The 27,701-nt window shown below is 40.9% G+C and overlaps 1 protein-coding gene across 17 annotated transcripts in view; it reads left to right on the top strand.

Moving 5' to 3' along the window:
* Positions 1 to 27,701, top strand: part of LOC129814814 (receptor-type tyrosine-protein phosphatase T) — a 561,458-nt gene that overhangs the window by 317,218 nt on the left and 216,539 nt on the right. For all 17 annotated transcript variants that reach the window (XM_055867855.1, XM_055867868.1, XM_055867867.1 and 14 more), the window contains exons 10-12: positions 6,718 to 6,919; positions 8,380 to 8,485; positions 12,973 to 13,246. In XM_055867855.1, the coding sequence (XP_055723830.1) occupies positions 6,718 to 6,919; positions 8,380 to 8,485; positions 12,973 to 13,246 (582 nt within the window). The remainder of the gene's footprint in view (positions 1 to 6,717; positions 6,920 to 8,379; positions 8,486 to 12,972; positions 13,247 to 27,701) is intronic.

Here is a 27,701-nt window from a genome sequence, read left to right as displayed (position 1 = left end):
GACCATGGGGCTGGTAACGCCAAGGTCGTAGGTTCAATTCCTGCAGGGATCACATACACATCCTAAAAATGTATGCACTCATGTATTGTGAGTCACTCTGGATAAATGTGTCTTTTAAATGGTATATTTTATTATTCATATTATCGAGACCGATCATTTCCTCCCCACATTGTAGCCTCTCTTTCGCCAAATGCATCAGCATCATTCCCTCTTGATTTGTATCTAGTGTGACACTGAAAAGGCTTCCTATACAAGATAACTGAATGGACATGAATGGATAATGGAAGACCATTGATTGCCTTGTAGCTTTTGAAACTGTCCTCTCCTTTGTCCCCGAGGTGGAAACATTTATAGATTGATATAGCGATTGAGGCCATTGTTGCTGTGGCATTTTGTAGACTTTTCACAGATTGCGTGGGTTTTGAAGCAAATATATTAATGTCCCAACAATTGAAACCACTATCCTATTCTTGTATGTTCTTATTTCTAATAAAAAATGTAAAATAATATTTATTTGGTTTAGCCCATTTCAATTTGTAGGGCATACTGTATTATATAGATGTTTTATTCAGACCGAACTTGCCACTAACAAAAGTTAAAGTTGAGTAAGGAACTATGAACCAATTGAAAACTCAAACCTCAAACAACAGCAGTAACTGTCACTTTCCCCGAACTCTCCCATTAAACAAAAAGACACATTGCCCTGTGTCTTTTGCTTTTATTTATGTGTGCTGCTGTTTGGTACAGCGTCCTTATTTGTTGGCATCCATCTCTTGTATCGGCGACGAGTTATTCCACAGACGTAGTCTCTCCATTATCCACAGTGCAGTGCCTCGGTGGGCGTCTGCTGTTTCATAGGGCAGTAAACTACCTCTGCTTTATTACGCCTCCCTGCTGAGTATATCAACCAACGAGAAGGAGAGCCAGAGGAATATGCATTCACACCCAAACTAAAGCAACAAATATTTGGGGGTAATATTTTACAAGTCTGAGTAAGAGTCTCCATGAATAAATATTGATTTCAGGTATTTATTATGAGCAACAGTCTCACTGCAGCCCTGGCGGGTATAAAATGGAAGGGTGTTGATGGCAGTAGGACTTCCTGAGTCAATGTGTTGTGTTGCTGCCTGAAATTACACTATAAATATATCACAAATATACATTTTTCACTGACGTTTGTATCCAATGTAAGGATTGGTGACAGCAGATAGAACCTCGATGGCAATGGGGACAGTCTATTGAAGCACAACAACAAGGAAAGATTTATTGCTGCCATGCATTCAATAGTGGATGCTTGTCAACTCAAACGGATGCCTTGCGAAAATAAATGCTTAATCAATTGGTGAACACAATTTTAAAGTGTTGTGAACCAGTTAACCTAAACTTTATTGCATAAATTATAGCTAGGAAAGGAATTAGGAAACCACGTCTACAGGAAGACTCCATTTGTTTCATTTTCAGTTCCTTTACGACTCCTTATCGAGCTTGGAAATCCTGCAAGCCATCAGTGGCTTGATGAGGACTTATGCTAATCAGTCTAGATTAGCCAGCAGCCTTTAAAACACCCCCATGATGTCTGACAGCTGCTGAAGTCTGACTCACCCTAGCCCAGTTTCTCACATAACCAAGGACCACCAATCACACACCCAAAGTCTATACGGCTCCAGACCCATATTCATATTACATAATTTTGGCCCAGCTTTGTCTGGAGGTCTACAATGACAGGTTTCAAAAAGGCTTATATAGGACACCCCCCCCCCCCCCCCCCACACACACACACTCTCCTTATCATTTCTGTTTTTTTGCTTTCTGGGCTTGTCTTGCCCCAACTGCTTATTTGTCTGTGGTCAGTGCAACACGGTCTCGGGACATAGCCGTATCCAGCACTTACCATGAAAGCCTTTCAAGCAGCGACCGGCCTAGCTGCCAGCAGGCACTGAGCTGTCAATTGGTTTGATTTGAATTTTATAATGGAGTTGTGATCTGTGAAACATCAGTCTAAAATGTTTTTATTGCTCGCAACCCTGTAGACATCAATTTACCCAAACATCAATCTCCACCGGTAAAAAAATAAAAATAAATACAGGCCATGTGTTTGGATGTTTGTGGTTATGGAAGTGCAGCCTGATTGTTTTGACGCCGTCAATATTTCTGTTGTAATGTATTGCCAGTATTTCATTGCCGTGGCACACAGCACTGTGGAGATAATTCGAATGGAGACGGAAACTCACTGGTAGGACCAATAGAATTGACATTGCCATTATATTCTCCTTCACTATTTTAAAACAATGCATATGCCCGAAAAGGACAATATTGTGTGTTGTGGATAGAAATAATTCCTTAAATCACATACTATTTTGGGGATTGGTACCAATTAGCCAACCACCGTATTTACAACCCACACATCAACATTGCAATATGTTTACCTTTCTATCCTGCATTTGCTCTCTATTTACAGTAGGATAGCTTGTCACTAGGCGCTATGAAACCAATTAAGGTAACGTTTACTGTTTGCAATGTTGGTCATCCTGAATGACGGTGTTTCCGAAAGCACTGGAAAAAAAGCAGCTTGCAGGCCCACATTTGTGACTGACCGGCTCAAATGGGTCTTATGTATCAAAAAAAAAAAAAATTTTTTTTTTTACATTGATAAAAAGTAGAGACTCAGAGCTACAAAATGGTATATCATACACTGAGTTTTTGAGGAACAATGGTAAAGTAATTCTGCTTTGAAAGTTGATAAACTCATTTTTGAGAAAAGGGCCTTTGAATGTTTTGGTACCTACTGGAGAGCTCTTCTTTGTCTATGCCCTTTCAGCATTGTTCACACTCTCTTAAGCCAGCCCCACCCATCTTTTAAAGGATTCAAAATATTTTATAAATATTAGATGACGCATACCCAGCCACACTTGACCCATCAATTTAGACATCTAAAGAAATGATATAACCCCCAGCCACATCCAGTGATGGAAAAAGTACTAAATTGTCATGCTTGAGTAAATGTAAAGATACCTTAATAGAAAATGACTCAAGTAAAAATCACCCTGTAAAATAGTACTTGAGTTAAAGTCTAAAAGTATTTGTTTTTAAAAATACTTAAGTATCAAAAGTAAATGGAATTGCTAAAATGTACTTAAGTATCAAACATAAAAGTATAAATCATTTCAAATTCCTTATATTAAACCAGACGGACCAATTGTTTAAATTTTTTTTTATTGACGAATAGCCAGGGGCACACTCAAACACTCAGACATAATTTACAAACTAAGCATTTGTGTTTAGTGAGTCTGCCAGATCAAATGCAGCAGAGATGACCAGGGATGTTCTCCTGATAAGTGTGTGAATTTGACAATTTTCCTGTCAAAATGTATGTGCTATTGAGGAACTATGGGAAAGTAAATCTGCTTTAAAAGTTGATAAACTTGTAACCCCACGTTTGAGAAAATGGACCTTGAACGTTTTTGGTACACCTACTGGAGAGCTCTTGTTTGTCTACACCTTTTCATCAATGGTTACTTGCATATTTGCATAGTAGCAATATGTCCAGATAAAAATATTAATTAAATATCTTATAATTATTAGATGATGCTTGCCCAGACACACTTGTCTAAAAGTAATGTGAAAGAAATGCTATAGCCACCCCCCAGCCACATTTAGCAAAGTGGATGGGTTACAATTGTTTACAATAGATGGCCATTATCACCCCCAGATACATCTGGCTAACTTGATGGGTCATGTAATCATCTGACAAAGTGGAGTCTTTTGTTTAGACATGTTGCTACCCAGCTAAACAATGAACCATAATCTCAACCCATAGCTACAGTACAAACTGATTGTCATGTAGTATGAATATGCAAGTAGCTAAAGCTAACCAACTAGGTTCAATGTTAGCTAGCTAGCTAACGTTAGGCTATAACTAGCAATGCAAATGTATTTCTGAGATATGAATAATATTACTACACAAATCATACACGTAACGTAACGTTAGCTAGCAAGCCAGCAAGCTAACATTCGCTAGCTAGCGAACAGTAGGCATTAACTTGCAATGAAAATGAATTTCTGACAAAATTAGAAATATATAATATCCAAATATTTTTTGTAGCTACAGCTTGTTTGGCCCGTTGTGTCAAGTCACTCTGGTTCACACTGACCATGTGTATAAAGTAGTCCATCACAACCATTTCACACTGATGCTTGACAATACAGCCAACTAAATTCAAGATAGCAATGTTGTTGAGAGCACTAGCAACACTTTTGTAGTTGACTAACGTTATATCTTTCAAAAAAGCCATGGTAGCAAGGAATATCTACACATACTGAGCAGCTCATGTTATAGACAGAAGCTCGCTACATGGCCGACCAATCAAAACTCATCTCTCGGCATGTCCAGCTCAACCATTATCTCAGCCAATCATGGCTAGCAGGAAGGTTCCTGTTTTTTTCCATGGCTAAACCAACTAGGCTCGAAATTTAACAATTGTATTCGTATTTACAGATGGAATACAAGTTTGTTACTTAGGCACATGAAAGTTCACATGCTCCAGAAGGCATTTCTGACAAAAAATGCATTTTGATTAAAACGCCTCTCCTTTTGAAGTAGTGACATGCGACATACGCTTAGCTTCTTGAAACATTTGTCAAACTAGGGACACAACTTTGGTATGAACCAACTGTGTTCAATGCCTTTGAAGGCTATTATTGCAATGGTCTGTTGTTAGTGCTTATAGGATGTTTAATAATGCATTATACTGCATGATAGAATGCAATTTAAATACATTTTGTTCATAGGATATAGAGTGGGTTGCACCAACATGGTTTAAATTAATCTAGGATTAGAGCTCATCTAGGTTTCGTAAATGTAGATTTATAATTAATCAGAGATGTGTTGCACCACTTCATTTTGAATCTGGATCAGTAAATCTATGATTTTCAGTTTTAAACTATGATTAGTGACGTATTTCATGAGTTGAAACGAAGTTGCTAGCCTACTTGACAAATGAGGCCACAAAAGTAGCAATGTAGCACTGCTGCAACTCCATTGTGAAAGGTTCTTATGGGTTGGCCGATTTGAAATAAAATCTGTTATTTGCCAGTAGTCGCCAGAAAAATCGTTCTTTAGCTAACGTTAGCTACTGTCGCTAGCTAGTTTATAAACCAAGCTAGTTAGCATAAAATATAATGTGTTTTTGTCATTACCTAACGTTATTTAGCCCTTTATCATTTGTTCACTAGCCACCTGATCATTGCATGTCAAAGAAGTTCAAACTTCTCTGCTTATGAAAAAAAATATTGTCGGAGCTGATGGAGGAATTTACTAAGATAGAGGATAAAAAGACTCAACACGACTGTCAAAAAGAAGGGAAGACCCCATGGCCGTATTATGAAACAGATTGAATGGATTTAAGAGAAGAGGGACCCAAATCGGATGAAGGCGTGCTGGAAAAATTTCAAAGAGAAAGGCCAAAAGGATGCAGCAGTGGAGAGGCAGGCAGTCTATTGCCCCTGGTACACCTAAGAATCTAGCTCTCCTGTAAAATCCAGCTGCTGTTTCCTCTGTAGGATTCAACCTTATGTACTGATTCTTCAGACAGGCAATAGCACTGGACACTCGGACTACAATCCTGCAGATGGTTGACTTGTTGGAGTCCAAAAAGATCCCCATCCACCATCTGGAAACATCCAGTTGCGTAGAACTGTAGGGTCACCAGGAGCTGAAGTAGTGGGGGTACAGCCACGTTCCTATCACTACAAAGCGTAATGGTTTGTGCAACCTTTCTTCCCAGTTGCATTACAGAGTTTTTGGAGAAGTTGTATCTCCTTGAAAACTCATTATCATAAAACTCAGGATTCAACCTGTCTCTAATTGTTCTGAGAGGAACTGTAGTTTTGGTCTCTCCACAGATATGCTGCCTTTTATCAGTTAAACCACCTCAAGTGGCAGTTCAGAATTAACCTCCAATCTAAGTTTATATAAAAAAGGTTTAAAGTGAAAACTAAACTTAGATTAAAGTATTTTTCTTAAGTACTTTACACCTCTGATTAAATCCATCCTAATCTAAATTTGGTTGTTTTTAAGGGTATCTGTACTTTACTATTTATATTTTTGACTACTTTTACTTCACTACAGTACATTCCTGAAGAAAATGATGTGCTTTTTACTCCACACATTTTCCCTGGCCCACAAAAGTGCTTGTTACATTTTGAATGCTTAGCAGGACAGAAAATGGTCTAATTCGCACACTTATAAAGAGAACATCCCTGGTCATCCCTACTGCCTCTGATCTGGAGGACTCACTAAACACAAATGCTTTGTTCTTAAAATGTGTCTGAGTGTTGGAGTGTAACCGTGGCTATGCGTAAAAAAATAAATAATTGTGCCGTCTGGTTTACTTAATTATTTGTACTTTTACGTTTACTTTTGATACTTAAGTATATTTAAAACCAAATACTTTTAGACTTCTACTTAAGTAGTATTTTACTGGGTGACTTTCACTTGAGTCATTTTCTATAAAGATATCTTTACTTTTACTCAAGTATGAAAATGGAGTACTTTTTCCGCCACTGAATTTAATTTAACTAGGATTAATTTAAAACTAGGTTTAACATTTTGGTGCAACAAGATTAATATAGAAACCCTTGATTTAACCCAGTTTTAGAGTTAATCCATGTTGCTGCAACCCACCCATGGTGTTACTTTTTCTCTCTCTGTTCTTACAGATCACCTATAAGGCTCTGAGCTCCTTGGACCCCAGTGCAGACCTGACCACCCAGCGCGGCAGGGTGTTCAAGCTACGCAACGAGACTCACCACCTGTTTGTGGGGCTCTACCCGGGCACCACCTACTTCTTCACCCTCAAAGCCAGCACCAACAAAGGTTTTGGACCCCCTGTTACCACCCGCATTGCCACCAAGATAGCAGGTGCGTGAGACTTGTTCAGAGCAGATAGTCTTAATAGTGGTGTTACGTTGGTATCAGAAGTTCACATACATACAACCACAAGCACTACTGTAACGATGTACGCTGAGAGTCGGGAAGCAAGTTCAGCGAGCGAGTGTTTTCATAAATAAACGCAACTAAATACAAAACAAAAAACACAAACAACGCACAGACATGACACTGGAACAGGAACAATGACAACTTGGGAGGAAACAAAAGGGACAGGTGACAGGTGTGCACCATAAACGGGCAGCCTGGTGACCTAGAGGCCGGAGGGGGAACACACATGACAACTACGACAGAAATTCCGTCCACCATCGTACCATAGCAGTTTTGTTCTCCTTTTTCCTTTTGTATGTTATATGAAAGTAAAAAACAAACACTGTGACATTGTAAAATGCTAAGTTTTCTAAAAAATACATTTTAGAACAAGGCTCGAACACCTGACTAAGACTTGTAAGGCCAGTATATTATTGTTCATTCTTCAACAATTATTATATATTTTTTAAATGGACACACCTCAGTAAAACAGTGACCTTTCAAATGTCTATATAGGGATTACATGCTGGGAATGATTAATGAAGTAGCGTGAGTCTCACTGTAGAAATTTAGCTAGAGTAGAATAATATATTTATTTGCTGAGATCGAACAAAGTTGGGGATGAAGAAAATCACGTGATTGCCACACCAATTTAATGCTGTTGCTGACAGTCAAAATATCACTGGAATGACAACGTACCCCACAGAATGTAGCAATCAAACATTGTTCATCATTGTGCAACATTCATTTGAACCATGTCATTCCTGACATTCATAGATCGAATTGGTGTAACACAAGCATGAAGGATTTGTCTTCTTATCTCTGAAAGTAAACATTCCCTGTCTCAGTTGTCAGTCATCCAATAGACTAGAGCCTTGACGGCCTGGAGCATCGACACCTTTCTCTTTGGTTCCTGAACGAATTGGCATTTCTAATTCCAGCCTTGGTTTATCTAATCAAGGTTGTCCAATGAATGTTTTGGAGATAATGAAGACGTGACATTTTAAAGAGATGGCACTATCGTGACGTGTATAGGGCAAGGTTTTCACACCAACATGCTTGTGTTAGGATACATCTTTAAAAAGGTCGATCTTTAGCAATGGCTTCATGGACAATATTGACTCAAGCCTTTTCCATAGTCTATGTACTGTTACTGTAAGCCATACTTTGTTCTGGATTAGCTTCAGCAATCACAGGGCTAAATCCATTATTGCCATGATGTGAGGGGAACAAGTGTGTTTTAAAGATAGGAATTCAACAGGGTTTGTTCATTAAAAAACAAAAGTAACTAAAACAGACTCAAGCATATTAGTTTTTTGTGGCATAACATTTAAAAAGTGTTCCACGGCGTGCCCTGATGAACACTTACTTGATCTCATCCCCTCTGATTATTTCCCCACCAGCCCCATCGATGCCGGAGTACGAGACAGACATGCCTCCTCTGAACGAGACGGACACCACCATCACAGTTCTGCTGAAGCCTGCCCAGTCCAGAGGAGCTCCCGTCAGGTACCACACTATGACATCACTTCCTGTCAAAAGTTACATGTCCAAGTGTCTCTATTTTGGCAGTGTAAACGTCATCTTAGTCTGCTTCAAATGTGAAAACTCTGGCATAAAGCCTAACTCACACATTTTTTTTGCATGGCAATATGAAGGTGTCAGATTTGCAAAATAATGGTGTGTGGAAAGAATTTATATTAAATTGTGTATACTGATTGTTTTAACTGCTTATCTGCACACTAAGAAATGAATTTGTTCATACACAACACATGACGGTGCAGTTAACGCTTAGGCCTAATTGCGCAGGTTTTTACTAAAGTGTTACCCCTTTCTTTCTCAAAAAAGACAAGTTATAAGCACAGAATCCAATTCATATTTATCCCCACCTTGAAATGGTTCACCGAAGTCCACAGAATCTCCTAAATTAAAAACGGAAATATTGTTCTTCCTGTGGGTGTTTTGAGGTATTAGAAGCAGTCATTCATATAAGTGCAATTTGTATGCAAAATGCATGAAGGGGATCAAGTTCAATTTGTATTGTAGTTGGCAGAGCAACCCAGTTCTTTTAAAAGTTTTGTCGCATTTAGTTCCAGTTTTGAAAACATAGCCTTGACAAAACAGACACGACATACTCACTTATGCCAATTCAACACTACTGGCCGTTGGCTTGGAACAACAGCTTAACCGCTTTAGGAACATCAAATCGCAAGCAGTTTGTTGACATTCATGAAAATATGGTTAGTGTGTGCAAATTGAAATAGGACATTTTGTGCTCAACCTAACAAGTCAGAAGGAAACTATGTCCGAGTGTTAACCGAATACCTAATTTGCCCGTATGGGCTAGCATTTGGACAGAAAGAAAATGCTTATGCACTTGCTATTGGGCTAACAATATTTCCAGGCCTTGTGTAGATTTATAGAATTGAAATATCTGAAGGGAATAATACACTTGTGAAATTGCTAAATAGGAATTTAAATCCAAGTGGGTCTTTACAGTATTCTATAATATAATATACATGCTATATTACATTTTCTGATTCATCAACTACTAAATACTTTTGTAAAACATGAAACACTTCAAATATGCCCTTAAGTGCATAAGGTTCATTGCCACATGTCAAATCAAATCACATTTCATTTGTCACATACACCGAATTCAATGGGTGTTGATTTAACCGTGAAATGCTTGCTTGTGAGCTCTTCACAACGATGCAGAGTTAAAAAATTATACTTAAAAGAAAAATAGTAACAGAAGACGAATAAAATACACAAGAATGGAGCTACCAGTACCAGATCAATGTGCAGAGGTATTTGAGGTAGATATGTACATGAAAGCAGGTTAAAGTGACTAGGCATCAGGATATATAATAATAATGTATTTGAGGTAGATATGTACATGAAGGCAGGGTAAAGTGACTAGGCATCTGGATAGATCATAATAAGGTATTTGAGGAAGATATGTACATGAATGCAGGGTAAAGGGACTAGGCATCAGGATAGATAATAATAAGGTATTTGAGGTAGATATGTACATGAAGGCTGGGTAAAGTGACTAGGCATCAGGATAGATAATAATAAGAGTATGTGAGTGAGTGTATATATAGTCTTGTGAGTGTGCATAGAGTCAGTGCAAGATAGGGTTAGTGCAGATAGTTTGTTTCATGTTGAAAACAAGTCATTACTTTGTAAATAACGATAGCCTACATTTCACATACTGTACAGATAATGCTTTAAAAAGTAGAATGGTCTCTATAACATAAAAGCTCTGCTTTAATGAAAATGTTTACCAAAAAAAGCTCATGACAAGATCAGCCGGGCTGTTGTTACATCCATCCTGCACATATGGATGCAACTAAGCCATTTTTCCAATGCACGTGTTTGGTCTCTGAAAGCCATTAGTTTGAAATTGATATTTGCTGTCAGAGAAAAGTGCACGCTCCTTTGGTCATCAGCAATTATCCCATATGAAAGATGCCAAATTAGAGGCTAGGATAATTTGCCCTAGTCCTTCACAGAAACATACATTTCCCTAATTGCATATAATTGTGAAGTGTGTTCTTGGCATAGATGGACGTAATTGCGGACAACCACTATAGCGCCCCAGGGCTCAAAAGAAGTCCTTATCCATTCATGAAACCCAGAGCAGAAACAAACCCTCCACTCATTATCTTCCTCTCCATTGACAGGGCCTTTCAAAAAAGGCCAGTTTAAAGAGCCGCTCCCTCTGGCTCCTCACTTCTAATTAGGGGTAGATTTCCCTCTACTGGTCCCTCACAGAAATGACTGCCCAAAAGGAGTCTGTATTTATATGTTGGTTTCTATTCTAAATTTAAAGTAAATAACATATACTTTTCCACGGAGTTACCATTATTTTCCAAAAGGTCACCGAACATGATATCTTTTTTGGGTTAAAAGTCCACATCTTCAGCAGGTGATGTAATTCACACGAGATATGAACGTACTAATTGCAAAGCAAATTGAAAGTTTGAAAACAGTCATGTGGTCGATTTGGAGTGGTATGAATAGTTGATTGGCGCTTAAGAGAGAGCAGCAGTAAGACTCCTCTCTCTGCTCAGATAAACTTTGTATATCGTTTTAAACTGACCCGACACAGACTACAAACCCATTCTGTATGTAAAGCACTATGTATATATTCAGACATCAGGTAGTTCCTTATTAAATTAAATTGTTTTTATTAATACATTTTTAAATCAATATTTAACCCATTTCTTATGGAACCCGGAGTCGAGTTTAGGGCCGTATGTATTAATCGTCTTAGGATACGAGTGCTAACACAGAATCAGGTACCCCATGTCCATGTAATCTTATTCATTTTGATCTAAAAGACCAAACTGATCCTAGATCACCACTACTACTCTGAGACGCTTCGTACAGTGCCTTCAGAAAGTATCCACCACCCTTGACTTTTTCCACATTTTTTTGTGTTACAGCCTGGATTTAAAATGTATTCAATTGACATTTTGTGTCACACACACAATACCCTTCAATGTGAAATTGGAATGATGTTTTTTGTAATTTTTACAAATTCATTCAAACGAAAAGATGAAATGTCTTGAGTCAATAAGTAGTCAACCCTTTTGTTATTGCAAGCCTTGATAAGTTGAATGCTGCACTGTGTGCAATAATAGTGTTTTTAGAAGATGTTTGAATGACTCTCATCTCTGTACCCCACACATACAATTATCTGTAAGGTCCCTCACTCGAGCAGTGAATTTCAAACACAGATTCAACAACAAAAAACAGGGAGGTTTTCCAATGCCTCACAAAGATGGGTGAAAATATTTAAAGCAGACATTGAATATTCGTTTGAGCATGGTGAAGTTATTAATTACACTTTGGATGGTGTATCAATTCACCCAGTCACTACAAAGCTACAAGCGTCCTTCCTAACTCAGTTGCCGGAGATGAAGGAAACCGCTCAGGGTTTTCACCATTAATTACACTTTGGATGGTGTATCAATACACCCAGTTACTACAAAGCTACAAATGTCCTTCCTAACTCTGTTGCTGGAGAGGAAGGAAACCGCTCAGTGTTTTTACTTTAAAACAGTTTCAGAGTTTAATGGCTGCGATAGGAGAAAATGGATCAACAACATTGTGGTTACTCCACAATACTAACCTAAATAACAGAGTGAAAAGATTGAAACCTGTACAGAATACAAATATTTAAAAAATTGCATTATGTTTGAAATAAGGCGCTAAAGTAAAACTGGAAAAATGTGGCAAAGAAATTAGCTTTATGTCCTGAATACAACGTGTTATATTTGGGGCAAATCCAACACCACACATCACTGAGTACCACTTTTCATATTTTCAAGCATGGTTGTGACTGCATCATATTGGTATGCTCGTCATCGGCAAAGACTAGTTTTATTTAGGATAAAAAGAAACGGAATAGAGCTAACCATAGGCAAAATCCCAGAAGAAAACCTGGTTCAGTTTGCTTTCTAACAGACACTGGGAGAGAAATTCCCCTTTCAGCAGGACAATAACCTGAAACACAAGGCCAAATATACACTGGAGTTGCATACCAAGACGACATTGAATGTTCCTGAGTGGCCTAGTTACAGTTTTGTAAAAAATTAAATATCTTGAAAATCCACGGCATGACTTAAAAATTGCTGAATAATGTGCAAAGCTCTTATAGACTTCCCCAAAAAGTCTCACAGCTGTAAACGCTGCCAAAGGTGATTCTAACATGTTTTGACTAAGGGGGTTGAATACCTATGTAATCAAGATATATTACTGTTTTCTTTTTCTTACATTTTTCCAAATGTTAGAATTTTTCTTCCACTTTCACATTACATAGAATTTTGTGGAGATCGTTGTCAAAAAATGACAATTAAATAAATGTTAATCCCTCCTTGTAACAACAAAATGTGGAAAAAGTCAAGCGGCGTGAATACTTTCTGAAGACACTGGTCAGACCTCTGATGATGACCCTTGACCTTTGCCCTATGCTCTCTCCCCAGTGTCTACCAGCTGGTGGTGAAAGAGGAACGCAAGCAGAAGGTGCGGCGGGCAGCTGACGCGCAGGAGTGCTTCCCCGTCCCCGTCAGCTTCAAGAATGCCTCCATCTTGAATTCGCCCCACTACTTTGCGGCGGAGCTCCCGCCCACCTACCTGACTGTGGTTCAGCCCTTCACCGTAGGCGACAACAAGACCTACAACGGCTACTGGAACCCCCCTCTCTCTTCGTCCAAGAGCTACAGCATTTACTTCCAAGCCCTGAGCAAAGCCAATGGGGTGAGCTGTCATACCTCCTTTTAAGATCCATCACGGTTCAATGTCCATCGCTGTTGTATGTTGTCTAGACACAGATTACGGTTGTCACGCTACCAGTATCACCATACTCAGAAGTATCATGACAAGCAAACAAAACATGAAGCTGACTTAATTTTGAGAGAAAAACAGTCCTTTTGGAAGCAAACAGCCTTACTGTCATTTGGAGTCATTTTCCAAGCTATAAGACATTTACATAAAGCAGGTTTTTAAAAGACTAAAGAGTTTAGTCTGCTTTGTGTTATCCTCTTTGCCATAACAAATTTAGTATTGTAGTATCATGATACTGGTATTGTGACAACCCTAATACAGATGGGATTTTCTTTTTCAATGGAATGTCTTTGTTCAGCCTTTTAGTGAATAATGAAAGACCACATTTTCCCCACGCTATCTTGAATCATATCAAGTTCAGTTTTTGAAGGTGTAATTTACTACGGGGTGCATGCTCCCCTTATTTCTGGTTTGAAGTACAACTAAGTTGATTTATGAACTAGTAATACATTACCTATCAGCCAATTGAATGTACAGTAAAATTGCAAAAGGGATGTGTCACATGGAATGACGCTGGAGAGACGAAGCAGGTACGGGGAGTCAAACATTTAAGAAAGAACGGACATGGAACAAGACAGGAACAGCGTCAGCAAACTAGTAACACAGACAAAAAACAATCAATGCAGAAGCAGGTTACAGAGCAAGGAACTGACAAATATAGGGGGGGAAATAAACAGGTGATGATTGAGTCTAGGTGAGTCGAATATCGCTGATGCGTGTGACGAGGGAAGGCAGGTGTACGTAATAGATGTCAGGAGTGCGTGATGCAGGGCAGGCTGGCACCCTCTAGCGCCAAGGGGGGGGAAGCGGGAGCAGACGTGACAGTACCCTCCCCTCTAGGGGTGCCATGTGGCGTCCCATCTGGGCGAACCGGCCAAGACATGGGCAAGCCGGTTGGGGCATGGAAGCCCAACGATCCGGCAGGAACGTGGAAACCCGACGATCCGGCTGAGTCAAGACGCCTGTCGATCCCGCTGCAGAGAAGGAGCCCGAAGATCTGGTGGAGTGTGACGTGGAATGGAAACCCACCGAGTCAACTGAGGCGAGGAAACCTCTCGAACCAGCCAGGGTAGTGGAACCCGACGGGCTGGCTTAGGCACCCCCGGTTCCATCGGTGGCGGAATCCACCCCGACGTCACCAACAAAAAAAAAACAAAAAAAAATCCTGGACCGGCTGGGCGAACATGAACTGACAATCCAGCTGGGATGGGAGCCAACGGGGGCAAGGAAACCTCTCGAGCCAGCTAGGGCATGGAAGCCCGACGAGCTGGCTAGGCACCCCCGGTTCCATCAGAGGCGACCCAGAGCCGATGTCACCACCACCTCCACTCCCCAATGCTTTGTAGTTGGCTGCTGCATTCTGTCACATGGAATGACGCTGGAGAGACAAAGCAGGTACGGGGAGTCAAACATTTAAGAAAGAACGGACATGGAACGAGACAGGAACAGTGTCAGCAAACTAGTAAACACAGACAAAAAACAATCAATGCAGCAGCAGGGAACAGAGCAAGGGAACTGACAAATATAGGGGAGGAAATAAACAGGTGATGATTGAGTCTAGGTGAGTCCAATATCGCTGATGCTTGTGACGAGGGAACGCAGGTGTGCGTAATAGATGGCATAAGTACGTGATGCAGGGCAGCCTGGCCCCCTCAAGCGCCAGGGGGAGGGAGAGCGGGAGCAGACGTGACAGGATGTACAATAGCATTTGCCTGTTCTTCTTTGTTTGCCAAATCGTAAACAGCATGCACATGTATGGCACTCTAGCTCCTCTTATTCGTAAAAGGTTAGACTATAAAATATATTTTTCGAAATTGCTTAAAACCAGAGGGTTTTAATTTAATTTTCATAATTTTCCACCTCTGTAACTTTGTTTGGCATTGACACCAATGATGTGTTTTCCCATGATGTGGTTCAGTGTGCCTGAGCGGTGGTCACATCGACTTCATGATTTCATTGGATCTCAGTCAATTCAATCTGTGAGTTTTAGGCTCAGTGAGAACCTTTTCGATAAAGTTATTGCATAAAATATGGATTTAGCTCGGTAGTTTAGACCTGCCATCAAGAATAAGGCATTTATTTCACGTCTCTCGTTCCTTAATCTGTTTCTCTTCTCACTTAAATTTCCCCCCATTACATGCAGGTTAGATACCAGAAATGTAAAATCAAGTGCGGCTTAACTGTTTCCCCGTGGCTTTAAAGTATGCCAGCCCATCATTATTATTTAATCTAATGGTTTTTCCATTTAGCTATTGTCACATATCTAAATGCTCAGTGTAAACTGCTGCTACTCACTTATACTCTCCATCTTTCAGTAGACTACATAGTGTACGTACTGATGGTGCTGTGCATATTCCCTTACCCACTACTACAGCATGAAATATCCATGTGATTTGAGTTGTGCATGATGGCAGCACAGCTTGAATCCCTAGTTTGCTCATCAAGTCACCTTTCACAGGTGGCATCCCTAAGATGCCATTCTTTCATCCTTTCATTGTGCCAATTAGAAAGCATGCACATCAAATGAGCCCGAGCAGGCTTTTCCGAAGCTATGCGATGCCACCCAAGCCCCCCGACATAAAAGACAAGAAAATACATTGCCTAGGGGTGTAGAGTTTAAGTCTGGAAAGAGAAATGGGGAGGGAGAGAGAGAGATAGTGAGAGAAAAGAGGGTCGAGGGAGGCTTTTCCTCCCAATACAGACGAGTTGTCTGCTGATTCCTCAGCCACGGCGGGTGCCAACTACAGTCGCCAACTCTCCTGGCACTGCCAATTACGCTCGAAACAACCCCCTCTCTGGCCTCTCAAGTCCCCCAGGCTTCTTTCTTGAGTACAGGCTGCTTGTCCTACACAGTAGTGGCTAGGAGGGCGGCCATATTGACTGACTGGTCATATTTGCGTCAGGATTTGCTCTCCCCAGGATATGATGTTAAGGCTTGACAATTAAGACACAACACACCCTCTCCATTTCCTGTAGTACCAACCAGACAGGGAGCAAATTACAAAAATTTACTGTGTACTTTTGCCCAGCATCTAGAATTTTGAACATGGTGAGGTACAGAGAGAAACTATATGTTTACGCAGCAGTATTCAAGTGCTTTCAAAGTGGCACGAAGCAAAGAGCTGAACCTGAACAGTGACACAGAAAGATGGGAGAGAAATTGAACAAAGCAGGTGGCACTTTGATAAAAATGGCCTCCAAAATTCAGCCTTCCCCTTGACAGGTAAAAAGGCTCACGTCGGCCATGCAGCCTCGAATTAACAACCGTTCACCCAAAGTGGAGGGCAGGAGTTGTTTTTCGTATGACAGTGGGTGTCAATCAGATTTGATTCCCCTGTACTCGGCACAAAACGGGAAGAGCATCCATCAGAAGGAGCACTCCCTGTAAAAACCAGAGTGCCTTACCCCATTGTCCCGTGGCAGACAGGCAGACTGCGTCTGAGACAACCCTGACTCTCACTCAGTAAGGATGTCAATGCTTTGGCCTGTCACCAAAGGTAGTTAAAGTGAGTCAAAAGGAAATGTGCTCATCTCACCTTGCCCCCTCTTTAACACGTACTTATTGGGCTGTTTCAGTTCTGACTGTATCTGAAGATAATCACCTTCAAGCCTATCAAAGACCCTGTTACAAATTGTTCGGTCACGTGCGGTTCCTTTCGGGTCAGGCCCAAGTTATTGTCTCTTGTTATGTGAACGTGTCTGCTTGTTTATTTATTTACTAATGAGATATTCTGAGTCATAGTGTTTTGGGGGGATGGAGAAGGAGTTTCCTTTTATTCTGTCTTTTACTTGTTTTTGTTCAGTTCTTAAGGGGCATAATTATCATGCCATTTCAGAAGAACAAAAGTACCACATTTCGCTTCACTGCTTAGCTTTAGTGTTAGTTCCTGGAAAGTCGCATGCCATGTCAGACCACAGTTTAGACTGGTGATGTGAGCGTGTTAGGACTCTGGGGCTGTCTGTGTCTTCTACAGTGGTTCCACCAGCTGCACCACAGGGACTTGGTATTCAGCTCAGACTAGCGCTGTTAGCCACAAGATGTGTACCAACTCCCAACTAGAGACCTGCATCTGCAACTCAGCCAAGCAGCATTAATACATCCTCTTAAGGATCGGCCCCTTTTTTAAAATGTTTTGCCTAAAATGACATACCCAAATCTAACTGCCTGTAGCTCAGAACTTGCAGCAAGGATATGCATATGCTTGATACCATTTGAAAGGATACACTTTCCAGTTTGTGGAGATGTGAAATTAATGTAGGAGAATAGAACACATAAAATCTGGTAAAAGATAATACAAACAATAAAACATGCGTTTTCTATTTTGTTTTTGTTTCATAATTTTTAAAATGCAAGAGAAAGGCCGTAATATAATATTACAGTTTAGGCGCAATTTAGATGTTGGCCACTAGATGGCAACAGTGTGTGTGCAACGTTTCAGATTGATCCAGTGAAGCATTGCAATACCGGACATTATTTTGCAAGTCTGCCCAAATGTGCCGAATTGGTCAATTGATACATTTTCAAGTACATAACTATAGAGAACATACAGAAATTATATGGTAATACAACATTTCATTTACACACTCCCAGGATTGTCATACATGATGGATCATTAGCTTATACACTAACTTTCACATATCTAGATGGCCCGGCGGGGTGGGTGTCGAGCCAGAGACAGCAGGGGTTCAAACTGTAGAACCCAGTTCCTACATTTGAATATAAAAATTGATTTTATCAAACAAAACTATCCTGCATTTTATCTCTGCGACCCTCAGGATGACAAATCAGAGCAAGATTACTGAATGTAAGTACATTATTTACCTTCAGAGATGAATGTATCAAACAAGTTGCCGTGATATATGTTTTTTGTTGTGTACTCTCCTCAAACAATAGCATGGCATTTTTTCAAAGTAATATCTACTGTAAATTGGACAGTCAGGTTAGATTAACAAGAATTTAAGCTTCCTGCACATAGAGGACATGTCTATGTCCTGGAATGTTTGCTGTTACTTACAATGTCATGCTAATCATATTAGCGCACGTTAGCTCAACCGTCCAGGTATAGGGACACCGATCTCGTAGAGGTTTTAAACAACAATCCGTAAATAACTTTCCAGTATCGGAAACCCTACATTTATTAACTTGTTGCAAAAGCTTTTGCAAATGGCCAGATTGGCCAGAACACAGATTGTTGTGAAACAGGTGAGGGTGGTGAATGGGGAATTCTCTTTTGGCTTTCACAAGTTTTTTCAATGAAATGCCAGGTGCATTGAAGTGGAGGTCATGTGTACCAACAATGAACACAGTTGACATCGGTGATGCTTTGTTTGCATTCATCAAGCCCCTAGTTATCATGTTCCTTGGCCAACTAGCCCTCTCTCTAGGGAGGTGGTTCATAAAAACTTTTACAAGCACTTATTAGCCACTGTAAATTAAAGAGGGAAAAAAACACAGCAAGAAGATACCAGAATCAATGTAGATGTATATGGAGAGTCATAGTAAAAAGAGAAAAACGTGCCCGGCCTCTCTGTGAAATATTCACTTAGGGTAGGAATAAGTTACGGAAGAAAGAGAAAAGCACCTGTTGTTTTTTTGAGGATGACAGTGTCCCATAAACACCTGCCAACTTTACTCTATATACATTACAGTAGTGCCACGACTGCTTGCCTCTCGATTGAAGTTAGTCGATCCATATGATCCTTGTTTCCTCCTCTTCCGCTCCTCCTCAATACTCTCCAATCCCTATTTAAGAAGTTAATGTCACAGGGATTCTTACACAGGCCATATCAGGAGCTCTGATATGGCCATCATCTAAGAGATGCTTTTAGACTCTCAAATCCTAGATTGTTCCAAATGTACTCTCTCTTTCTCTCTGTACCCTCTCCCTCATCACGTACAGGTCATAGAAATGGAACAAGAGTGCCAATAACTCAATGATATAGGCAAGCTCTTATTATTTCGCATGTTTTTATCAGCTCTTGGCCTTTATTCCATCTCTATCACCTTTATTTTATAAGCTTGCCTGATGCTGAGGTGCGGTTTCAATTACCCCCGAAGTTCAGTGGATGTGTCTGGGTTACGATATGCTGGAAGTGTATATGCCTGTGCTTGTGTGTGGAGTGTGGATCTCTTCGGACATCAGCAGATGCTTTTATCTCAAGAAAGAGACATTTTAAAGTGCACTCGTTATTACACTCAGTCGTCTGTCACTGACTAACTTGACTTAGTCCCTTTGGTTTCTTTTGGAGTATAGGGTGTTCACCATAGCTCTTCGCCTCACTCTTCTCTGGGCAAGGGCTTTTACTCCATTGAGTTCTTAGAGTGGACCATCTTCTGTTTTTTGGCCTTCCCTGCTTTCTATTTCATTGTGAGTTGTAGTCCTTTGCCTGTCTTGTTACGTTAGCTGTGTTTTTGAGTGCGTGTCCAATTCACCTCCATTTCCTTCTCCTGATCAGTCTGTCGCAGTATATTTTTTTAGTATTATTTTATAGGCTCAAAATCTAGGGTATTTACAGTAGTTAATTGTATTTGGCCCTAATATTGACCAGTTTCATTCCCTTTATTGACAAGTTTAGCATGTAGTGTATCTGTGTTAAACATCTGTTTCATTCCATTTATGTGCTCAGATAATACCAGATGTTCTGTAAACTCTCTAAGCTCTGTAAACGTTGTAACAGATTGATGGGGGGGAAAAAAGAAAAGAAAAAACTACTGAGATTTGGCTATCCAACGTATTTTGAATAACCCCTCATTCTACTGACTGGGGTAATTTTGTCCCTAGAGACATATTTCTGATCATAGCCCAAAGGTGGTTCATTCAATTCTTCAAATGTGTCATGACTTTGTCAATCAACTTGTTCTCAATGCATTTAAATCATTGTTTCGTTTTTCTGTATCAAAATGGACTTTATAAAAAAATAAATCTAGTTCTTTGAGGTAATTTGGATCCCAGCCAAAAACACCTAATTCCACCTAGGGTAATTTGATAAAATAGGACTTTGGAGACCTATTTGAATCTAGGTTTCTCTGGAGACATACTAACAAGTTACCAGAGGGTGGAGGGGGACCTGTACCAGTAATTTTGAACAGATAGACAGATCACCAGCAGAGATATAGCTCTCCATGTACTCGCCTAAGATTGTACTTTTCTATATCACGTATCATATGACTATGTACAAAACCAAAATTACCCTATTTTCGTGCATTTTAAAATCTGCCAAGGGTATAAATACTTGATAAAACTGCAATACAGAACTCAGCTATGCACAGAAAGCTGTGTTGGTGAGTATTCCCCAAAAAAGTAGTTATTCTAGGGCAAATCTAAAAAAGTATTTATTTGAATCTAGGTTTCTCTGGAGACATACTATTAAGTTAGAGGGTGGAGGGGGAACTGCATTAGATTGACCAGATCGACAGATCAACTTCAGAGAGATGGAGCACCTTATGTACTGGTTATAACAAGGTATAACTGTGTACAAAATCTGTATACTGTATTTGCTTGGTTGCAGTCAAAACAGCTCATGAAAGTATGTCAGTGGTATGAACACTTGTGTTACGCACGCAATGGGTGGAGGGAATGCAACACCCCGCTACAACTCAACTCCCTGTGGAGTGAAAGAGGTATGGGATTGTAGGTGCGGGTAAGGATGACAAAGGCAGAGAATTTTACCATTAACAGGGAAAAGGGGCTGGACGCAACCAAAACAAAGAAAGAGCCCCCTCTCCTACCTACCCACCTATTCTTAGCACCACCTGGCGCGCTAACCAAACTAATGTGGGGGGGGTGGGGGGGGGGGGGGGGTCCGCCCAGGTCTTACCTAGTGTGCATAGACAGAGTACATAATAAGGGTATATGTATGCCCGCAGGCCTCTTGCCTAAGCACTCCCAAGGTGCCTTCCCCTTCTCCCCTGCGAACAAATACAGAATAATACAAACTTAAAGTGAACAATGTCAATCATCAAAAACACAATCCTATTTGCACACACATACCTCAGAAGTAGCAGATACAAAATACTTTATAACAAAACTGTCTCTGAGCAACAACCAACACAGGACATCCAAGAAGCTCTCCCTTCTAACAAAGGAACGCTGGCTTTTATCCAGCTGGAGAAGGAGTTTGTAATTGCAGACAGCTGTATCTCCTGACGAGAGGGCGGGGTCAGAGCTCCAATCTGAAATGGGGCCAACCAATCAGCTGCTTTGGACTGCAGGAAGCCATTTCCTGAAATACACACGTTCAAACACAAACAAACCCATAACACAGAAAACTGGGGAACATAACACGCCCACCCCAAAACCTGCAAACTTCCAGTTTTCAATAACAAAATTCATCACGCATCCCCAGTTACTAAACCCGTGATAGAGCATCGGCAACCACATTCGCCGAACCCTTCAAATAGTTAATTTGTACATTGTATCCTTGTACAATCAGAGCCCATTGCATAAATTGGCGGTTCTGATTGTACATCTGCTTTAGAAACACTAAAGGATTATGGTCCGTGAAGAACAGTACAGGCAAGGCACTGGAGCCCACATATACCTAAAAAAACTGTAAGGCTAGCAATAAAGCCAGCGTCTCTTGTTCAATGATGGAGTACCTTGACTGACACGAGTTGAACTTATGGGAGAAGAAACTGACGGGCCGATCCACTCCCTCTTCATCTTACTGCAAGAGAACCACAAAGTAGGGCGGACCCAAAAGTATAGTTACATTCCTGGGACCACTTAAATGATACTTTGGGACTGAGCAGAGATGTAAGGGGAGCCACTACCGTCAAAAAATTCTTACAGTATGACGATAGTACCCTACCATCCCCAGGATTCTGCGCAACTGGCGGCGAGTCGTGGGAGCAGGAAAAGCAACAATTGCTTCCACTTTGCCAGTTACTGGGCGCACTTGACCTCGTCCTACCTGCTTCCCTAAGTAAATTACAGTAGCTTTCCCAAACTCACACTTGGCCAAATTGAGGGTTAAAGAAGCATTCTCCAACCGCTGAAACACACTTTAAGGTGGTGAGATGATCAGACCAAGTAGACGAATTAATCACCACATCGTCAAGGTAAGCAGTACAATTTGGCACATCCGCGAACACAATGTTAACTAGGCGCTGAAAAGTAGCAGGTGCATTACACATTCCAAAGGGCATCACAGTGTATTGTATGAAGTTATCAGGCATAACGAAAGCCGAGATGTCAGAAGCTCGAGAGGTCAGAGGCACCTGCCAATAACCTTTTAGCAAATCTAACGTAAGCAGCAGAGCCAATTATATCAATGCAGTTATCTAAGCGAGGTAGAGGAAAAGAATCAAACTTTGTAACGGCATTTATGTGACGATAGTCCGTACACATGCGGGACGTACCGTCAGGCTTAGGAACGAGAATGCACGGGGAACTCCAGGAGCTGTTACTGGGTTTTGCCAGTAACATGACACACACGGGAAGGAGGCCTACAATCTGGGGTCTTTATCACATAATTGGTGTCACAGAGTTTCTTTTCCACAAGATATGGCCCAGAAAAATGTGCCGACAGAGGTGAGCCAGGGATTGGCCACAAAACTAAAACGTGATCCCCTGGTGCAAGAACAGCCAACAGCCTCTTTGTCATAATGTAACTTCATGCGTTTTTGAAACAAGGAGAGAGACTTTTGGGCTAACGCACATGCGGCCTTCAGTCTCTCCCGCATCTTACTGACATAATCCAACACATTTTTAGGGACGCTACATGGTGTAGGAGATAGGGTATGCTCCTTCAAAACTTTTAGCTGACCCCGTGGGGTGTGTCCAAACACAAGGTCCGCAGGGCTGAACCCTAAGAACTTTTGTATTGTTTCCCTGATAGCAAATAGGACAAAGGGCACCCCCTCATCCCAATCGGTACTGATATCCATGTAATACTTGTGTAGCATCGCCTTTAGCGTCTAATGCCAGCGATCGAGGGCCCCTTGACTCTCCGGGTGATACAGACTGGAGACCTGATGATAAATACACATCATCTTTAACACATTAGAGAACAGCTTTGACATAAAGTTGGATCCCTGATCAGTTGGGATTACTTTAGGGAGTCCAAACGTAGAGAAGAACTTCACCAGTGCCTTCACCACATTCTTAGCCGTTATAGTACGGAGAGGAATAGCCTCTGGGTATCGAGTAGCACTGCACATTATTGTTAGTAAGAACTGGTTACCTGACCTGGTTTTCGGCAATGGACCTACACAATCGATTATCACTCTTTCAAATGGTTCCCCCACCGCAGGAATCAGGCATAGCGGTGCACAAGGAACTGTTTGATTCGCTTTCCCAGTGAGTTGACATACATGAAATGTTTTTCAAAATGGAACCACGTCAGACTTCAAACCTGGACAGAAAAAAGGTTGAAGGACTCAGTTATAAGTCTTCGTGATCCCCAAATATCCGGACCACGCCTGGTCATGGGCGAGTGAGAGCACCTGCTGTCAGAACGGTGTAGGAACAACCACTTGACACACTTCACACCGGTCACTAACAGTGTCATGAGCTGCCCATTTACACATCAAAACTGCTTCCATAAAGTAGGCGGTCTCCCTAGTGTTAGCTTCCTCAGTGGAAATTACCGAAGCAAAATACTTACGAAGACTGGTTTCTCCCTTTTGACATTAAATCACCTTCTCGGGGGTGACAGACAAAGAATGTAATGTAATTGGGTGCGATTTCGCTTTCCCATGAATTAGTTTTTACAAGGGTATAAACCATCGGCCTTGCAGAAGGAATACTCAGTGCATTGTCTTCTACCTCAACATTCTCAAAAATGGAACTAGCCAAATCCACCACATCTCCTAGCTTGCGAGATTGTTCCCTCGTTAATACACAAGCAGGAAAAACATGGGGAAATGCTTGAACCAATTTATCATCTGTAGTTTTGATTTCTGGGTTGTCTACTACTTCTAACACAGGAGTGACATTACCACCAGCGATACTGGCAGTGTAGACACTACAAAAACACGGAAATGTCCGGATACCAAGTCAGACACTAAGTGGACCCAGTGTAATGGCACAGGTACGGTTTGTCTCTATACCCTGTAATATGACATGTGAGCCACAATACATTTCAGGAGACCGGGGCAAAGCATCAGTAACGATTACTAACTGCGCCGCCCCGGTGTCTCGTAAGATTTGTATGGGCTTTTGATCCGCTTGTTCTCCAGTTAAGGTAACACAACCGGCAGAAATAAACGGAGCATAGATAGGATCCGGTTTCCCAAATGCTGAATCAATAACTCGGTCCAACGGACGAGCCAAAGACTGGACTAAACCCACGCTTTCAATTTAGGGGATGGTGACAGGGACTGTTTTGGTTTTTTTTTTCAAACCCGGGCAGTCCGCATTCACGTGACCCTTTTGGTGACAGTAAAAACATTCACGGATCTTGTGCGATGGCATAGGGTTGTCGGAGGAAAAGCGATCCGAACGAGGCACTGATGGCCTAATCATTCGGCCTTCAAACCGAAGTGCACCAAAGACAGTCTTGTGTGTCAAAGCGTACCAGCACTGCTGCCTGGGCCAATGTTGCCACTTTCTGTTCATTTAAATGAACTACAATTGCATCAGGGAGGTTGCTTTTTAAATCCTCCAACAGCAACAACTCCCGAATATCAGAAAAGGTGTTAGCTTTGCTGGCTGAACACCAGCGATTAAATAGAGACTCTTTGTCACTAGCAAACTCAACAAAATAATGGTGAGAGGGTTTTTTGTTGTTCCTGAAGCGCTGCCTATAAGCTTCAGGCACTAACTCATAAGCCCGCAACACGGTTGTTTTAACCATATTGTACTGTAAACTGTCTTCCAGGGAGAGAGCAGCTACTACTTCCTGGGCTTTCGCAGACAATTTACATTGTAACAGGAGCAGCCAAACCGCGAGTGGCCAATGCAGCGCAACAACGGCGTGGAAGCAACTTGAGTTGGCCGTAGGCCGTAGCCACGCGCAAATGTGGCCGTTGCCATGCGCAAATGTTGACGCAACTTGAGTTTCTTCAACATTTGGTTTGAATTGACTTTGAGGAATGATGCATGCTTTTTGAAGGATCCTGCTATAGGCCCTGCCACTCTCACTATTCCACTAGCAGCAATACTAATGCTGGCTGTGGGGTAAGTAAATAAAGAAAACTAAGCCATTTTTTGGGTCATTGTCTCTCAAGATCAATGGATGAATTTTTCTGCCAATACAATTAGGTATATTTCACATTTTGGTGTACCGCTCCTTTAAATGGTAGTTATTTTTAGCCACATAAATATGTTAAAATGTGGATTCACTTAAGAATTCTAAAAAAAGCATGCAGGAGTGGCACAGTGATCTAAAATGGTTCTCCTTCTGGAAGGTTCTCCCATTTCCACCTCCCTGACCAAGGCGACTGCTCAGTTTGTCCGGGAGGCTAGCACTGTCAACTGTGGTACCTTATATAGACAGGTGTGTGCCACAGGTGAACTCCAATCAAGTTGTAGAAACATCTCAAGGATGAACAATGGAAACAGGATGCACCTGAGCTCAATTTTGAGTCTCATAGCAAAGGGTCCTGTTTTTTCTTTGTCATTATGTGGTATTGTGTGTAGATTGATGAGGAAAACATGTAATTGAATCCATTTTAGAATAAGACTGTAATGTAACAAAATCAAGGGGTCTGAATACTTTCCGAATACACTGTTTTTGTTCTGACATGCAATGTAATCTGTAGGACCTATATAGACAGGCCCTCCCGAGTGGCGCATTGGTCTAAGACACTGCATCTCAGTACAAGAGGCATCACTGCAGTACCTAGTTTGAATCCAGGCTGCATCTCATCTGGCCGTGAATGGGTGTCCCATAGGGAGGCGCACCATTGGCCCAGCGTCGTCCGGGTTTGGCCGGGGTAGGCCGTCATTATAAATAAGAATTTGTTCTTAACTGACTTGCCTAGTTAAATAAAATAAAAAATAAATACATTTAATTTAAAAAAAATTGTATCTCTTGTGAATGAAGGCTATGCAGTAAGGTAAGAAACAGCGCATGACTTTTTTTGCAACTTTTTCAAATTATCGTCGCACACCTCATGTAGCCTAGCCAATTGGCCTATATGTTTTGATAAGGTTTGTATCACAACTAAAGTGACCAAATAACTTCTTCTTCTGGCTGCAATCCCGTTAAGGGGATCGATATGACAACAGCCAGTGAAAGTACAGGGCGCCAAATTCAAACAACAGAAATCTCATAATTGAAATTCCTCAAACATACATGTGTTTTATACCATTTTAAAGGTAATATTGTTGTTACACCCACCAAAGTGTCCAATTTCAAATAGGCTTTACAGTGAAAGCACCACAAACGATTATGTTAGGTCACCGCAAAATCACAGGAAAACACAGCCAATTTTCCAGCCAAAGACAGGAGAAACAAAAAGCAGAAATAGAGATAAAATTAATCACTAACCTTTGATGATCTTCATCAGATGACACTCATAGGACTTCATGTTACACAATACATATATGTTTTGTTCGATAAAGTTCTTATTTATTTCCAAAAACCTACATTGACGCCATGTTCAAAAATGCCTCCAAAATATCCAGAGAAATTGCAGAGCCACGTCATATAACATAAATACTCATCATAAACTTTGATGAGAGATACATGTTTTACATAGAATTAAAGATACACTTGTTCTTAATGCAACCGCTGTGTCAGATTTCAAAAAGCTTTACGGCAAAAGCACAATATTCAATAATCTGAGAACAGCGTTCAGCCACAAAAGGAAGCCATGCAGTTACCCGCCAAATTGTGCAGTCAACAAAACTCATAAAAAGCATTATAAATCTTCACTTATTTTTGCTGATCTTCGTCGGAATGCACTCCCAGGACTCCCACTTCCACAATAAATGTTTGTTTTGTTCGGTAATGTCCATCATTTATGTCCAAATAGCTATTTTTGTTAGCATGTTTGGTAAACAAATCCAAAGTCAGGAAGCGCGTTCACTAAAAGCAGTCGAAATGTCAAATTGTTCCGTAACAGTCAGTAGAAACATGTCAAACGATGTATTGAATCAATCTTTAGAATGTTTTTAACATAAATCTTCAGTAACGTTCCAACCGGAGAATTACATTGACTTGATATGATAGACCTGACTAATTCCTGTCTCATTCGGCCCCCCTTCACAGTAGAGGCATCAGACAGGTTCTACAGACTGTTGACATCTAGTGGAAGCCGTAGGAAGTGCAAACTCATCCATATCCCACTGTGTATTCAATAGGGGCTTGGTTGAAAATCGACCAACCTCAGATTTCCCACTTCCTGTTTGGATTTTTTCTCTGGTTTCTGCCTGCCATATGAGTTCTGTTATACTTACAGACATCATTCAAACAGTTT

The sequence above is a fragment of the Salvelinus fontinalis genome, chromosome 18, assembly GCF_029448725.1.
Source record: "Salvelinus fontinalis isolate EN_2023a chromosome 18, ASM2944872v1, whole genome shotgun sequence".
NCBI classification, from domain to species: domain Eukaryota; kingdom Metazoa; phylum Chordata; class Actinopteri; order Salmoniformes; family Salmonidae; genus Salvelinus; species Salvelinus fontinalis.
Note: the sequence above shows the minus strand (reverse complement) of the source record. Positions and strands in the feature narration are given on the sequence as shown.